This window comes from Saccopteryx leptura, chromosome 2 (assembly GCF_036850995.1).
Source record: "Saccopteryx leptura isolate mSacLep1 chromosome 2, mSacLep1_pri_phased_curated, whole genome shotgun sequence".
Taxonomy (NCBI): Eukaryota; Metazoa; Chordata; class Mammalia; order Chiroptera; family Emballonuridae; genus Saccopteryx; species Saccopteryx leptura.
In genome coordinates this window covers 327,770,887-327,785,898 of record NC_089504.1, presented here as the reverse complement: position 1 = coordinate 327,785,898, position 15,012 = coordinate 327,770,887, and the positions used below count along the sequence as shown (strand labels likewise).

Genomic DNA, 15,012 nt, shown 5'->3' with positions numbered 1-15,012 from the left:
GAAGATAAGTCAAAAGTACTATTGGGTTAGTTGAAACTTCAGAGATCATTTAGTTCAACTCCCCTCGCTTTACAGAAGAGATAATTAGGGGCCAGCAGATGAAGTGCCTTGATCAAGGTCTAGCTGTAAAACCAGACCCTAAGCCTGCTGGATCCCCATTAGTGCAATTCCCACTCCTACCCACTGCCCCGTAAACAAGGACATGTGAAAAATTGAGCATGGGTTCCCTCAAAAAAAAAAACACATAGGAGGACACAGAAATCTCATGTAGAGATAATGAGGAAGAGAATTCCAAAGCCAAAGGCAAAGTAAAGAGAGGCCATCACATACTGGCCTATCAGTCCAGGGGGGTCCAGGTCATGAGTTAAGTGCTTTGGCATGTGACCCTGGTCACTCAGGTGAACCAGCTCATCACTGTGGCCAGGTGCCTGATATGGTGAAGCTGCAGTCCTCTCTGCTACTTCCTGACACAGGATCTGTCTGCAGCAACAGTAGCTGGGGCCAAAAGTGAATGCAGTCCAGTTCTTGGGCACTGTCAGTCTGAGTAGCCCAAAATGAAAAATAGCTGCTAAAGAGCTGCTTCGCCCATGCTGAGTAGTCTGTTTATCACCCCCTGGCCTTGCTCATCAGCCCCTCTAGATTCTAAAGTCCTTTATTTATGATCCTGTAAATTGGCTGTCAGTTTCCTCCATCATGGCACCCTCTTCTAGCAATAGATAGGAAATGACTCAAAGATTGCCACTTCATTAGTGCTGCCATCTTCTAAGGGAATGTAATAGCATATCTGAAAGATTCTGAAGCTAAGGAAAACCTATATTATTCCAGTGCTAAATGTTAGAGAAGAGAAAAAGATGTTTCTTCTAGGCTACAACTTCCCAACATTTCAGGGGATAGCAATCAATGAGTCAACTCTCATTCTTAGAAGGTGGTGGGGCCCTGGCCAGTTGGCTCAGTGGTAGAGCGTCGGCCTGGTGTGCAGAAGTCCCGGGTTCGATTCCCGGCCAGGGCACACAGGAGAAGCGCCCATCTGCTTCTCCACCCCTCCCCCTCTCCTTCCTCTCTGTCTCTCTCTTCCTCTTCCGCAGCGAGGCTCCATTGGAGCAAAGATGGCCCTGGGCGCTGGGGATGGCTCCTTGGCCTCTGCCCCAGGCGCTAGAGTGGCTCTGGTCGCGACAGAGCGTCGCCCCCTGGTGGGCGTGCCGGGTGGATCCCGGTCGGGCGCATGCGGGACTCTGTCTGACTGTCTCTCCCCGTTTCCAGCTTCAGAAAAATACAAAAAAAAAAAAAAAAAAAAGAAGAAGGTGGTGGAATCACATTCCTCCATTTTTCCTGAAGAATAACAATTTAGGCTAAATGGCTGGCACATAGACCCCAAACCGTATGTGACCCACTAGGGGAGGAAGGAAGAAGGGAAGGAAAAAGGGACAGAGGAGAATTAAGACCTGAAACAGCTTTTATGATTTAACTCAGTACATTAAAACTTCTCAAAGAATAATTCATAAAAGTGCCTCATCCTATTTGAGCAACTGCTTAAATAAAAATCAGGACAGAGGAGGTTCTGTCCATTCATTTGATCTGAGAACTTGGGGTGTAGATTATAAGTCTGACTTCAGCTCTTCCACAGAAAGTTTCCTATTTTGCAAATCATTCCATACAATGAACACTTTGATGTCGGAGGAGGTGAGAGCTCCGACTAAAGGTCTTCTGACACTCCTGACACTCGTAAGGCTTCTCTCCAGTGTGAATTCTCTGATGTATGATAAGTTGAGAATGCTGGCTGAATGTCTTCTCACACTCATTACATTCATAAGGTTTCTCTCCAATGTGAATTTTCTGGTGGAGAAGAAGCTCAGAGTTGTCCCAGAAGGTTCTTGCACATTCATTACATTGATGAGGTTTCTCTCCAGTATGAATTCTCTGGTGGACAATAAGATGAGAGGTCCGCCTAAAAGCCTTTCCACACTCAAAGCATTCATAGGGTTTCTCTCCAGTGTGAATTCTCTCATGTCTAAGAAGTTCTGAGTTCCCCCTAAAGGCCTTCCCACATTCCTTACATACATAGGGCTTCTCACCAGTATGAATTCTAATATGTCTAATGATCTCTGAGTTCTGGCCAAAAGTTTTTCCACATTCATTACATTCATATGGTTTGTCCCCTGTATGAATTCTTTGATGCCGGATAAGCTCAGAACTCTGACCAAAGCCTTTCCCACATTCATTACACAAATAGGGTTTTTCCCCTGTATGAATTTTCTGGTGTCTGATAAGGCCTGAGCTATGCTTGAAGGCTTTGCCACACTCGTTGCACTCATGATATCTTTCTTCAGTATGAATTCTCTGATGCTGAATAAGCTGTGAGCTAACCCTAAAGGTCTTCCCACACTCATTACATTCATATGGTTTCTCTCCAGTGTGGATTCTCTGATGTAGAATAAGAGCTGAATTCTGACTGAAGGCTTTACCACATTCTTCACATTTATAAGGTCTCTCCCCAGTATGAATTCTATGATGGTGGATAAGATGCGAACTCTGAATGAAGGCCTTTCCACATTCATTACAAGCGAAGGGTTTCTCTCCAGCATGAATTCTCAGGTGCCTGCGAAGGCTTGAGTTAGTTCCAAATGTTTTTCCACATTCTTTGCATTCAAAGGGTTTCTCTCCACTATGAACTCTCATATGCTGGATAAGGTGTGAATTCTGATTAAAGGCTTTCCCACATTCTTTACATGAATGAGGCTTTTCTCCCACAGCAGTTCTCTGTGTTCTGTTAGGTTCTAAATTCTCTATGAAGTTTTGGCCAGAAGTGGCAAATGTTCTAACTGCCTCTGCTGTAATATCTCCCTGATGTGTAATCAGGTTTGGGCTCGGGGTACAGACTCTCTCACTCTCATTCTCTTGGTCTTTCTCACTGGAGGGTGATTTCTTAAAGATAATCAATCCTGATGCAAAGTTGCTCTCCTGAGGAGACATCTGCTCCATAATCTCTTCTGTAGACTCTTTTAAATACCCCTCCAAGTCTTCTTCACATGCTGCTTCAAACTTGTGACCCTTGTAAACTACCTTAGTAGGTTTCTCTAATATTGCCCCATGTGGCTCAGATTCTTCAGAAATTTCTTCCTTGGCAATTATCTCCTTGTTCTCAGTCCCCATCTGACAATCTGAAATGAGAGAGGGTAAGTATGTGAACTGGCTATATCATATCTAAATGAAGCTAATGCTAGAAGAGCATGCAGCTTTGGCATGGTTCTCACAGCACTCAAAACAGTCTTGGTGAGCCCTGGCCGGTTGGCTCAGCGGTAGAGCATCGGCCTAGCGTGCGGAGGACCTGGGTTCGATTCCCGGCCAGGGCACACAGGAGAAGCACCCATTTGCTTCTCCACCCCTCCGCCGCGCCTTCCTCTCTGTCTCTCTCTTCCCCTCCCGCAGCTAAGGCTCCATTGGAGCAAGGATGGCCCGGGTGCTGGGGATGGCTCTGTGGCCTCTGCCTCAGGCGCTAGAGTGGCTCTGGTCGCAACATGGCGACGCCCAGGATGGGCAGAGCATCGCCCCCTGGTGGGCAGAGCGTCGCCCCTGGTGGGCATGCCGGGTGGATCCCGGTCGGGCGCATGCGGGAGTCTGTCTGACTGTCTCTCCCTGTTTCCAGCTTCAGAAAAATGCAAAAAAAAAACAGTCTTGGTGAAATTGTAGAATGCTGTTAAGAGAAGAAACAAACAGCAAAACAGCAAATGCTGACTGAAAAGAATGAGAGAAATTATCAGAAGAAGAGAGTTAAGGAGAGGAAATAGATGGTAAGGAAATGCTGAAAAAGTTCCATTAATAGTAACAGTTGAATTAGGGCAGAATTTAAGGTTTGGTAAGAAAACATTTAGGGAAAATGGTGGCCATATTAATACATGGTACATGAAAAAAGTTGGGAAAAAGGGGAAAAAATAACTAATACAAACAACTTTTGGATTTATAGAAAAAGCATCCATAAAATAAGTAGCAAGAGGAACTCTCCTGAGCCCAGTCCGATGGCACTCACCAGCTCTGCAGAATGGGACTGTATGTGTACCCATTCGAAAGGTTTATATGACTTGGCTATGCTAACACAGACCCTTAGCTCCCTTATAGTTGGTTAAAGTAAGGTTCTAGCTTAACTTTCTCCAGATGGCTAGTAAATTGTAAAATAACTACTTTTCTTTTCCCTACTGATTTGAAATGCCATCTATCTCATAGTCCAAAGGACCATATATATTTGGGCTCATTTCTGGGTCAATTTCCAACTCTATTCTGTAGACAGCCACTGCATCTGAATGCGTCCAGCCTACGTGCAGCTGAAGGCAGAGGAAGGGACCTGCTCGACCTTGAGTGACCTGGCAGGACAAGGTCACTGAAACCACTTGAAGGCTGTTCATGGCATTGACGCCAAAGCAGAGCCAGCGGTGACACAATAGATAGAGTGACGGACTGGGATAACAAAGGACCCAGGTTCGAAGCCCCAAGAGATTGCCAGCCTGAAAACAGAGCTGGGGTCATTGTGTCTCTATCAGAGCACACTGTCCCACCTGGCCCAAACTTGATCTATGTCTCTGTGTTTTCCTTCATCCTCCATCACCCCCACTCAGGTCTTCCCTTCCCTGCACTGGTCGCAGCACTATTCAGTTCTATTCATCTGTCTACTCCCTCTCTTAATATCAAACTGTTCAACCTATTATAGCTTTATTTTCAATATGTTAATCCTAGCCAGACAACTTGGTTGGTTAGTGTCATCCCAAAGTGCAGAGGTTACCTGTTCAGTCCAGTCAGGGTACACGTAGGAACAGATCAATGTTCCTGTCTCTCTCTCTCTGTCTCCCTTCCTCTCTCTAAAATCTATAAATAAAATTTTTTTAACTTAATATGTTAGAGGAAGTTCTCTCTGTCTTCTTTATTACATATTTCCTACTTTCATAATTTTCTAAATAAATGTTAGTACAATTTTGCAAAATTTCCTAACTTATCCTGATGTTCTGTATCCATCATGTCTCTATATAAATTTTCTTTTAGTACATTTTTTGTATATTTTTCTAACTGGTTATTATTTTTATGTATAGCAATGCTGTTGATTATTATATACATATTAATTTTGTAATTGGCCCCTTTATGAAATTTTCTTAGTATTTTTATAGCTCTAAAGCCTATACTTTTTTAAAACTTCCAAAAGGCTGTAGCAAATGCTTAGTTGTCTATCCCAATATCCATTCTTCCCTACCTCATCAGCAACAGAATAATGATTTATTTAGTACAGCAATAAGCCTAGCTAAAGAAATAAATTCTCAGCCCTCTCTCTCTCCTCTCTTCTCCCCTGCCACCCCCAGAGCATGCCTGTTCAAATCTTATTTTCCAGTGTACTTCCCTAAGCTGCAAGGGCCCTTCTTTTGCCTCTGTAACTTGTTTACTTAGCCCATTTCTTATATGGCTGACTTTTACTACCTCTGTAACTTTCTAAATAAGCTTTCTCTTCTACTTAAAAGAAAAATATATATATTCTCAGACATCTTTGCAGCTAGGTATTGCCAGGAGACCAACTTCTGGCCAACAAAACAGTAAGAGGCAAATGAAAGGACACAGGACTTATGGGAAGTCTCCCTCATAATGAGGGGAAGCGCTTCTTCCCCCTCTTCTTCCATGTTGTGCCTACCAGCATGAGCTGGTAGTTAGAGTGCCATCTTGCATCATTGGCATACCCTATGACAGGACCAAAGCTGGAAGAAACCTGGGTCCCTGATAATTCCATGGAGCTACCATAGCAGCCCTAGAATGCCTGGCTCTGGACTTCTTTCATTTAAGATAGAAATAAGCTCTTCCTTCCTTGATCCTTATGGTTTCTTTATTTATGAAGACAAACCTATCCTAATTGGTACACTGGCCCCAGGAATTTAGCTGGGTCACCTACTTGAGCATGGGATCACTCACAGGACCCCATAGTCACTGGCTTGAGCCCAAAGGTCACTGGCTTGAAGCCCAAAGGCCAGTGGCTTGAAGCCCAAGGTCACTGGCTTGAGCAGAGGGTCACTGGCTTCCCTGGTCAAGACACCTATGAGAAGCAATCAATGAAAAACTAAAGTGCTACAACTATGAGTTTATGCTTCTTATCTCTCTCTTCCTGCCTGTATGTCTGCCTCTGCCTCCCGAACTCACACACACACACACACACAAATATATATATATAACTATACATTGCCATGTATATATATGCCTAAAGTATTGAGAAGTCTACAGCTATAGATCTAAGAGTACTCAGCATATATGTTATGAGAACTGTCAGATATACTAGAACAGAACCTAAAAGCCAAAGCTAACATTTAAAGGTACTCCAGTTCCCTTCCACCTTCTCCTCCAGAGCTACCTTTCTCCACCTGCTCTCCACCTCAGAAGGGTAACATATATAGCACATAACAACAACAGGATCTTCAGCATCTAGTTGTGTTCCACCAATGGAAAGGCCCAGCAGGAGGCCAGAAGTAGGGAAGAGAGCAAGATCAGGGTATTTATTCTCCTGGTTCCTATGAAATCACCATGGGCTGATGGTGTGAAGGTCATTACTATTCTCAAGGAGTCTATCCTACTCAAATGTCTCAACTAGGTTCTCTAATCACTTTTCCTACCTCTTGTTTCTTATGACCTGGGGCTAGTGACCACTCACTCCACAGTTGCCTCAACACCCTGCCCACATGTATATTATTTATAATTAACCTCTCTGCAAATAAACCCTCTCAAATTATCCTTATTTGATTGAAATATCTGCCCCCTTTTAGATTTCTAATGATAAAGAGGTGGATGAAGGAAGAGAAGTTTGCCATGAAGAGAAAAAATGGTTATAAGAACCAAAATACAGTATCACAGAAGTCATCAAGGGGGAATTAAAGTGTCACATGTAGTTGAAAGATCCAACATAATAAGAACTGGAAAATGTCTACTGGGACAATTAAGTAGTCACATCTATGGCCATACCACCCTGAACGTGCCCGATCTCGTCTGGTTAGTACTTGGATAGGATGTAGTCACAGTCTGTAAAAACAGATTCAGTAGAATAACAGAGCAGAAGCCAGTGACAGGGAGCTTTTGAGTAAATTTGCTGCTGCTTTCAAAAAAATTGGATGAAAGGAGAGGACCAAGATGGGCAGTAGCATTAGAGCTCAAAAAAGAGTCAAATGAGGATTTTCTATGATGGAAAAGATTTGAACATGTTTATATTAGGAGTGATGGTGCCACTACTGAGACAGCAGTTAAGAGGAAAAAGATTACTGAAGAAATGAAGACCCTGAGAGGTAGAAGAGACTAGGGTCAAATGGTAAGGGAAAGGGAAAGTGGTGATTTGGGGGTGACCTCTGTACTGTCCTTTTTCTCTGCTCAACCTCCCAGTCATCCACAGGATGGAAGTTATTACCACCACCCTGCCCTGTGGCCTCCTTCCTCATTCATCAGTGCAGCTCTGGTAACATCCTCTGCAACCTCCCACCTCCAACTCAAGTTCCTAATGGAATCCTGAAGTTGTAGAAGCTCTCTGTGCTACCCCTCAGAACGACCCAGAATCTTCTTCAACTTTTGCCACCTTGGCACCTTCTCTCACTTTCCCATGGAGTAAGGGCGGGCACCCAAAAGCTGGATTTCTCCTTTTTGTTGAAATTTTTGAAAATTATAGATAATATGTACCCATATAATTGTAAGGACCCATTGTAGAGAATTTAGCTATCTTCTTCATCCATGGTATCATCTGAGTTGGGAAATATTGTCTTAAATAAATTTCTCAAAAAAAAAAATTCTCTCTAATACTTAGCCAAGAACAAGTTCCATAAGCTGGTTTTTCAGTCCCTATCTACGTCCACCCCCCATCCCCCTGCCTTTCCTTTTCACCCTCATCTCTCCTAGCTCTTTTCCATCATCTAGCTCTTAACAAAGTCATCATTTATAGAACCTACATCTGGACCACACCATATGGAAAATCACTTGTCCACAGTAAAACAAGATAAAGATATGAAAGTTAGGTATGTACCTATTCCTAGCTTCATGATCTGGTTCAAAATTCAAATCCAGAAAATCTTCCCCAATGAAATCTGACCCCATCTTACCATTCTTTTTTTTTTTTTGTATTTTTCTGAAGCTGGAAACGGGGAGAGACAATCAGACAGACTCCCGCATGCGCCCGACCGGGATCCACCCGGCACGCCCACCAGGGGCGGCTCTGCCCACCAGGGGGCGATGCTCTGCCCCTCCCAGGCGTTGGTCTACTGCGACCAGAGCCACTCTAGCGCCTGGGGCAGAGGCCACAGAGCCATCCCCAGTGCCCGGGGCCATCTTTGCTCCAACAGAGCCTTGGCTGCGGGAGGGGAAGAGAGAGACAGAGAGGAAGGGGGGTGTGGAAAAGCAAATGGGCTCTTCTCCTATGTGCCCTGGCCGGGAATCGAACCCGGGTCCCCCGCACGCCAGGCCGATGCTCTACCGCTGAGCCAACCGGCCAGGGCCAATCTTGCCATTCTTTTGCTTTGCATTCTACCAGTAACACAATATTAATGTCATTTGTTAAATATGGCTTTAGAGGTACCTTCTCATATACAAAGCAAAGTCCGTCTCCGTTTGGTTTACTTTCCCAGAGGAACAGCCACACAACAAACCTCATCCTCGTATGGAAACACTCCACTATTCATTATTATTATTATTATTATTTCATTTTTCTGAAGCTGGAAACAGGGAGAGACAGTCAGACAGACTCCCGCATGCGCCCGACCGGGATCCACCCGGCACGCCCACCAGGGGCGACGCTCTGCCCACCAGGGGCCGATGCTCTGCCCATCCTGGGCGTCGCCATGTTGTAACCAGAGCCACTCTAGCGCCTGAGGCAGAGGCCAAGGAGCCATCCCCAGCGCCCGGGCCATCTTTGCTCCAATGGAGCCTTGGCTGCGGGAGGGGAAGAGAGAGACAGAGAGGAAAGCGCGGCGGAGGGGTGGAGAAGCAGATGGGCGCTTCTCCTGTGTGTCCTGGCCGGGAATCGAACCTGGGTCCTCCGCACGCTAGGCCGACGCTCTACCGCTGAGCCAACCGGCCAGGGCCTATTCATAGCCTAAATGTACATGTCCAAACATACTTTCCTGTACTTACATTTCTCATTTCTTCTTCCTTTTTTTTTTTTTTTTTTTTGACAGAGACAGAGAGTCAGACAGAAGGACAGATAGGGACAGACAGACAGGAAGGGAGAGAGATGAGAAGCATCAATTCTTCGTTGCAGCATCTTAGTTGTTCGTTGATTGCTTGTTCATTGATTGCTTTCTCATATGTGCCTTGACAGGGGGGAGGGGGGGGCTACAGCAGAGCAAGTGACCCCTTACTCAAGCCAGAGACGTTGGGCTCAAGCCAGCGACCTTTGGGTTCAAGCCAGCAACCGTGGGGTCATGTCTACGATCCCAAGCTCAAGCCAGCGGCCCCACACTCAAGCCAGCAACCTCAGGTTTCAAACCTGGGTCTTCCACGTCCCAGTCCAATGCTCTATCCACTGGGCCACCACCTGATCAGGCTCATTTCTTCACTTTTCTAAATTGCAATTAGCTATTTCTGGAGAGAGCTATTTCTTGGTCCTCAGTCTGGGGGATGACAAAGAGACCTCTAGTGGGTCTCCACAGTTCAGAATAGGGTCATCAACTCTGCAGACCTGGATTTTTTTTCCAATGAACCTTAGAGCAGGCTCAGAAAGTCTCATTCACAAAATACTGATGCATAAACCAGATACCCACCTATTAATTAACAATGAGAAATAACACTTTGAAAGGACCACATTGCCTAGATGAAAATCTACAATGGGAAGTCACATGGAAACTCTGAAAATTGTTTAGTAGGCTTGCAATCAGAGCAAGATTTTTATTTATTTATTTGTTTTTGATGAATGATTCTTAACAAATGATTCTTGGCCTGGAACTAGGCTAGATACATAGGAATCAATTGGGAAATCTGTTAAAATACTCATTTCCCACCTCAGAACACTCAGAATCAGAATCTCCAGGAGTGACCAAGGGCTCTGTATTTTTTTTTTTTTTTTTTTGTATTTTTCTGAAGCTGGAAACGGGGAGGCAGTCAGACAGACTCCTGCATGCACCCGACCGGGATCCACCCGGCACGCCCACCAGGGGGCTATGCTCTGCCCATCTGGGGCGTTGCTCTGTTGCGACCAGAGCCACTCTAGCGCCTGAGGCAAAGGCCATAGAGCCATCCCCAGCGCCCGGGCCATCTTTGCTCCAATGGAGCCTCAGCTGCGGGAGGGGAAGAGAGAGACAGAGAGGAAGGAGAAGGAGAGGGGTGGAGAAGCAGACGGGCGCCTCTCCTGTGTGCCCTGGCCAGGAATCGAACCCGGGACTTCCGCACGCCGGGCTGACGCTCTACCACTGAGCCAACCGGCCAGGGCCGGGATCTGTATTTTTAACAAGTGCCCCAAGTGATTCTGTTGCCCCTCCAGGTTTGGAAACCACTGTGTTAGAGAGTCCTTTTTTTTTTTAAGTGAGAGGAGGAGAAATAGAGAGACAGACTCCCACATGCACCCCATCTGGGATCCACCCAATGACCCCGTCTGAGGCCTATGCTCTGCCCATCTGGGGCCCATGCTTGCAACCAAGTTATTTTTAGTTCCTGAGGTGGAGGCTCCATGGAGCCATTCTCAATCAATCAAGCTATGGCTGCAAGAAGGGAAGAGAGAGAGAGAGAGAGAGGAAGGGTGAGGGGGAGAAGAAGCAAATGGTTGCTGGTTACTTCTCCTGTGTGCCCTGACTGGGAATTGAACCCAGGACTTCCACATACTGGATCACTGCTCTACCACTGAGCCAACCAGCCAGAGCCATGTTAGATAGTCTTAATGACTGAAGTTATCCCACTCTTAATCTGGTGCAGACATCCTCATCCAAGGTCTGGCCTACCAAGTAGCTAAACAGATGTATAAAGCTGCAGTATGATAGGTATACTGCCAGTTCTTGCTCTAATTTTTTCTTACCCTCCACCTTGACTGCCCCCTGCTCCTACCTTTCCTTAAACAGACAGGGAAGATAAAATAAATTGACTAGATTCCATTTTCTGAGTTAGAAATTACATTAAATCACTTTAGTTGTTCACTGCTTCTCATATGTGCTTTGATGGGGGGGGGGGGGTGCAACACAGTGCAAGTGGAGCCAGTGATGCCTTGCTTAAGCCAGCAATCTTCGGGCTCAAGCCAGTGACTTTGGGATCATAGAGATGATCCCAAGCTCAAACCAGCAACTTCAGGGTTTTGAACCTGGGACCTCAGCGTCCCAGGTCGACATTCTATCTGCACTAGCAACAGTCAGGCTCTAGAAATCTCTTTTTTTTTTTTAAGTTTTAAGTGAGAGGAGGGGAGATAGTGAGACAGACTCCCACATGTACCCCAACCAGGATACACCCAGCAACCCCGTCTATGGCTGATGCTTGCAACCAAGTTATTTTTAGCACCTGAGACCTACACTCAGAACAACCAAGCTATCCTCAGCCCCAGGGGCCAATGTTCAAACCAATCAAGCCACTGGCTGCGGGAGTGGAAGCAAGAGAGAAGGGTGAGAGGGAACAGGAGCAAAGCAGATGGTTGCTTTTCTTGTCTGCCCTGAACAGGAATCAAACCCAGGACATCCATATGCCAGGCCATCACTCTATCCACTGAGCCTCCCACCAGGACCAACAATTTCTTATAATAGCAATATCACTTAATCCTTTAACTTACCAGCCAAAAATCATAGTTATTAGCAGTAAAAAATAATAATAAAAATAAAATTTAATAATCTATTAGCCTACAGTCTGATTTGGTCTTTTTCAAATTTTGTTGAAAGCAAGATTGGTACTTAAATTACAAAAGGTCCAGGAATCATTTACTTCCTCAATAAACTCTCCCTCTCCCTTTGTGTAATACTACAGAAGTTTTTCTACCCCAGAGTAATACACCATAGTAAAATTAGGAGGGCATGGGTGAGAAGTATGTCTTTCTTTCGTAGAGGAGGAAAAGAGAAAGCTATAGACCACAGGCCCAATCTTAAGTAGATTGGTGGTAAGCAAGGATAAATACGGAAGTCAAGGATCTAGAAAATGATTCCCATTCAACAATCCATGAGCCTATAGACTTACAGAAAGGGTTTGTGTACCCCCTCCATGTGTTTCAGTTCAAAGACTACTGCACAACTGCATTCTGGGCAGAGAATGGGATAAGGAAAGCCTCAGAGGCCAGGAAGTACAGGAGGAATGAAGGAACAGAAAACATTCTAACTTCAATGTAGTATGTGCAGAGCTGGAGTAGATAAGAAGTGAGGAAGCAAGCACTGATATTTTTATGTGAAAAGTGATGATGAGCACTTACTATGCACTGCACTAAGCAACTTAGATAATAATAGCTTGTTAAACCCTCACAACCTCCTATGGGACAAGTATGCTGGACAGTATCAGTGTGAGAAGCCAATCAGCATGCTTTCCCGTCTTTCTCCAGCAACACTTTTGACAGCCCCGGAGCAGGCTGGGAATCTGAGTATATAAGCTGTGGAAGAATGAGGGAGTGAGGGACTTGAGGATGTTAGCCAGGACACAGTTGAGATGACTGAGACAGAGAAGCAAATGACATGGGGGGAAGGAGGGAAGAGTATGATGCTAATAGAAGTAGGTTACAGAGAAGGTGAAGAATGTGGTGAGCACAAGGAACCCAGGGCAGGTATCCAGGAAACTGGATGAGGTTTAATTTTGAAATGTTAAAATTTACAATACACCGCCTGACCTGTGGTGGCGCAGTGGATAAAGCGTCGACCTGGAAATGCTGAGGTCGCCGGTTCAAAACCCTGGGCTTGCCTGGTCAAGGCACATATGGGAGTTGATGCTTCCAGCTCCTCCCCACCTTCTCTCTTTGTCTCTCTCTCTCCCTCTCTGTATCTCTCTCTCCCTTTCTCTCTCCTCTCTAAAATGAATTAAAAAAAAGAAAAAATATTTATAATACATAAAAAATAGTACCCTTTGCAACTACTCAAATTTATGACAAAAGAAATGAAACCTTTTGGATGTCAACTTACATATATGTAAGGGGATGCAAAACTTTTCAAATTACTTTATGGGGTATTTGAGGAAAAAGTTTGCAGTGGCCTTGCTCTCAGAGCTCCTGGAGTGAACCCCAACTGAGTTAACCCAGTCAAATGAATACCATCCCCCTTGCTAGTGACTGTTCAGAACAGCAGGGATTGGTTCAGAAATGGGCATATGCCTTCATCTGGCCCAGTAATATTCTCAGTAAGTTTGCTGGGACCTTCCGGGAATAGTTTCCTGCCATTCTGAAAGAAGTCACAGGAAGAGATTTCTATATATGGTGGCCTGGAACTGCTGCTGCCATTTCACTCCCAAGTTGTGGATGAAGGCCAGTAGGGCTAAGAAAACAGAGGCGAAATGGAGCCAGCACTGAGGTATTAAGTCAGTCCTGAAATCACTTTACCTGTTGTCTTAAGTCTATGAGAGTTTATATATTGCATTAAGCTAGCTCGATGCACAGCCTTACTTACTGACAAAAGCATTTTAACTGATAAAAATACTTTCCCTTATCTTCTGAAAGGCCAGATACTCAAGATTTAGTATAAGAATCACATCCTCCCCAAAGTCTCCACTAACACCTGCAGGAAGGTTTTCTTTTGGTCCTCCGAAGCAGCATTTTACTCAACTCTTTCTTTTGTATCCTAGTTATCATGTTGCTTCCTGTTCATTGCTTCCTTAGACCTACAGAATAAAAACTTAATATGGCTCATAATGCCCTCCTGGTCAGGCCTGTCTCCCTTTCCATCTCCTATTCCATGCTCTCCAATCACGGTTGAAAGCTGCAGTCATGCTCATGGTCCTGCAGTGCAAACACTTCCTATTCTTGAATGCTCCTTGGCCTTTGCAGACAGGTTATTCCAGCTGCCTGCCCACCTTGTGCACTTAACATACACAGGACTCATGAGGCTCAAGCACAGACAGTCCCTCCTGTTTTTTTTCCCTGCCCCTGCCCCTAAGGCTTCTTCATCTCATAGCAGTTACCTTCGTTGTACTAGCAGTCTATTTTCATATTTGCTTTCTTCTTTATAACATGAGCAAGGATGATGTTCCATTCATCTTGGTGTTCCCAGCGCCTAGCACATGTCAAATACCTGGCAAATATTTGTTAAATGAATCTGTAAACGTCTTATCTACATAAAGAATCTGTGATACCCTTGAGGACTAACTGGATATTTCATTCATTTTGTATCTAAAGAGCCTAGAACGATGTCTGAAACATAGCCGATGACAATAACTATTTGTAAAAATCAAGGTTCCTTTTCCCATTGGGATGATATTTAATTTAAAGCACTATTATCTTCCTTTCTGCTGTCCTCCCCCTGGTTCCCACAATCAAGAAGGCTTTATTATCAGCTGTCTCCTTACCAAAACTAACCCTCATGAGCCAATATCCTGTCTGCTGACACAAGACACACTGTGACATGGGGGCCTTAGGTGTTTGACATTGCCCGGCCATTTCATCCCCGCAGTTTACTTGGGAATGGTATGTCAGAAAACCATAGCTCCCACTGGCTTCCAATTGGGGACCGAGGAAGGGAGTGCCCCTGCTTCTGCTGCCCCCGCGGCTAACAGGCACGGAACCACAAAGGGGATGGACCGTGGCAGAGTCCAGGCCCCACAACCTCTGCGTGCAGGTGGGAAATGGAGGCCCGGTCTGACCATAAAGTCCAAGGTCACTGAGCGAACCCGGATCAGGAACGGGCCTAAATGTTGGGTTTCTGCTCGGCTCGCGGGCCGGGAAGTCGGGAGCCTAGCGCACTCCTCCCGCCCGCCCGCAGGGGCAGAACAAGCTCTCACCGCAGGTAGCCTACCGCCCCACGCTCGCTTCGCTCAGACTCCAGGGTCAGCTCCACCCGCTCGCACAGAACCCGCAGCTGTTGTCTTGGTTTCACTGGCGACGGGCATCGGCTACTTCCGGTATCCGAGCGACACTCCAGCCAATCAGAG

The 15,012-nt window shown here is 45.4% G+C and overlaps 1 protein-coding gene across 2 annotated transcripts; it reads right to left on the bottom strand.

The window, feature by feature from the left end:
* Positions 1 to 1,320: 1,320 nt before the first annotated feature.
* Positions 1,321 to 14,992, bottom strand: ZFP3 (ZFP3 zinc finger protein). 2 transcript variants are annotated; one of them, XM_066363350.1, is made up of 3 exons: positions 14,863 to 14,961; positions 14,047 to 14,156; positions 1,321 to 3,158 (listed from the first exon to the last, which is right to left on the bottom strand). In XM_066363350.1, the coding sequence occupies exon 3, from the start codon at positions 3,148 to 3,150 to the stop codon at positions 1,645 to 1,647; it is 1,506 nt and encodes a 501-aa protein (XP_066219447.1). In that variant the 5' UTR covers positions 3,151 to 3,158; positions 14,047 to 14,156; positions 14,863 to 14,961; the 3' UTR covers positions 1,321 to 1,644. The 2 variants fall into 2 exon arrangements, with proteins under 2 accessions (XP_066219447.1, XP_066219446.1); XM_066363349.1 differs by lacking the exon at positions 14,047 to 14,156 and having other exon boundaries at positions 14,863 to 14,992.
* Between the last annotated feature and the right edge of the window lie 20 nt (positions 14,993 to 15,012).

Coding starts and splice junctions, on each gene's coding strand:
- ZFP3 (XM_066363349.1), bottom strand. CDS start 3,150: ATGGGGACTGAGAACAAGGAGATAATTGCCAAGGAAGAAATTTCTGAA.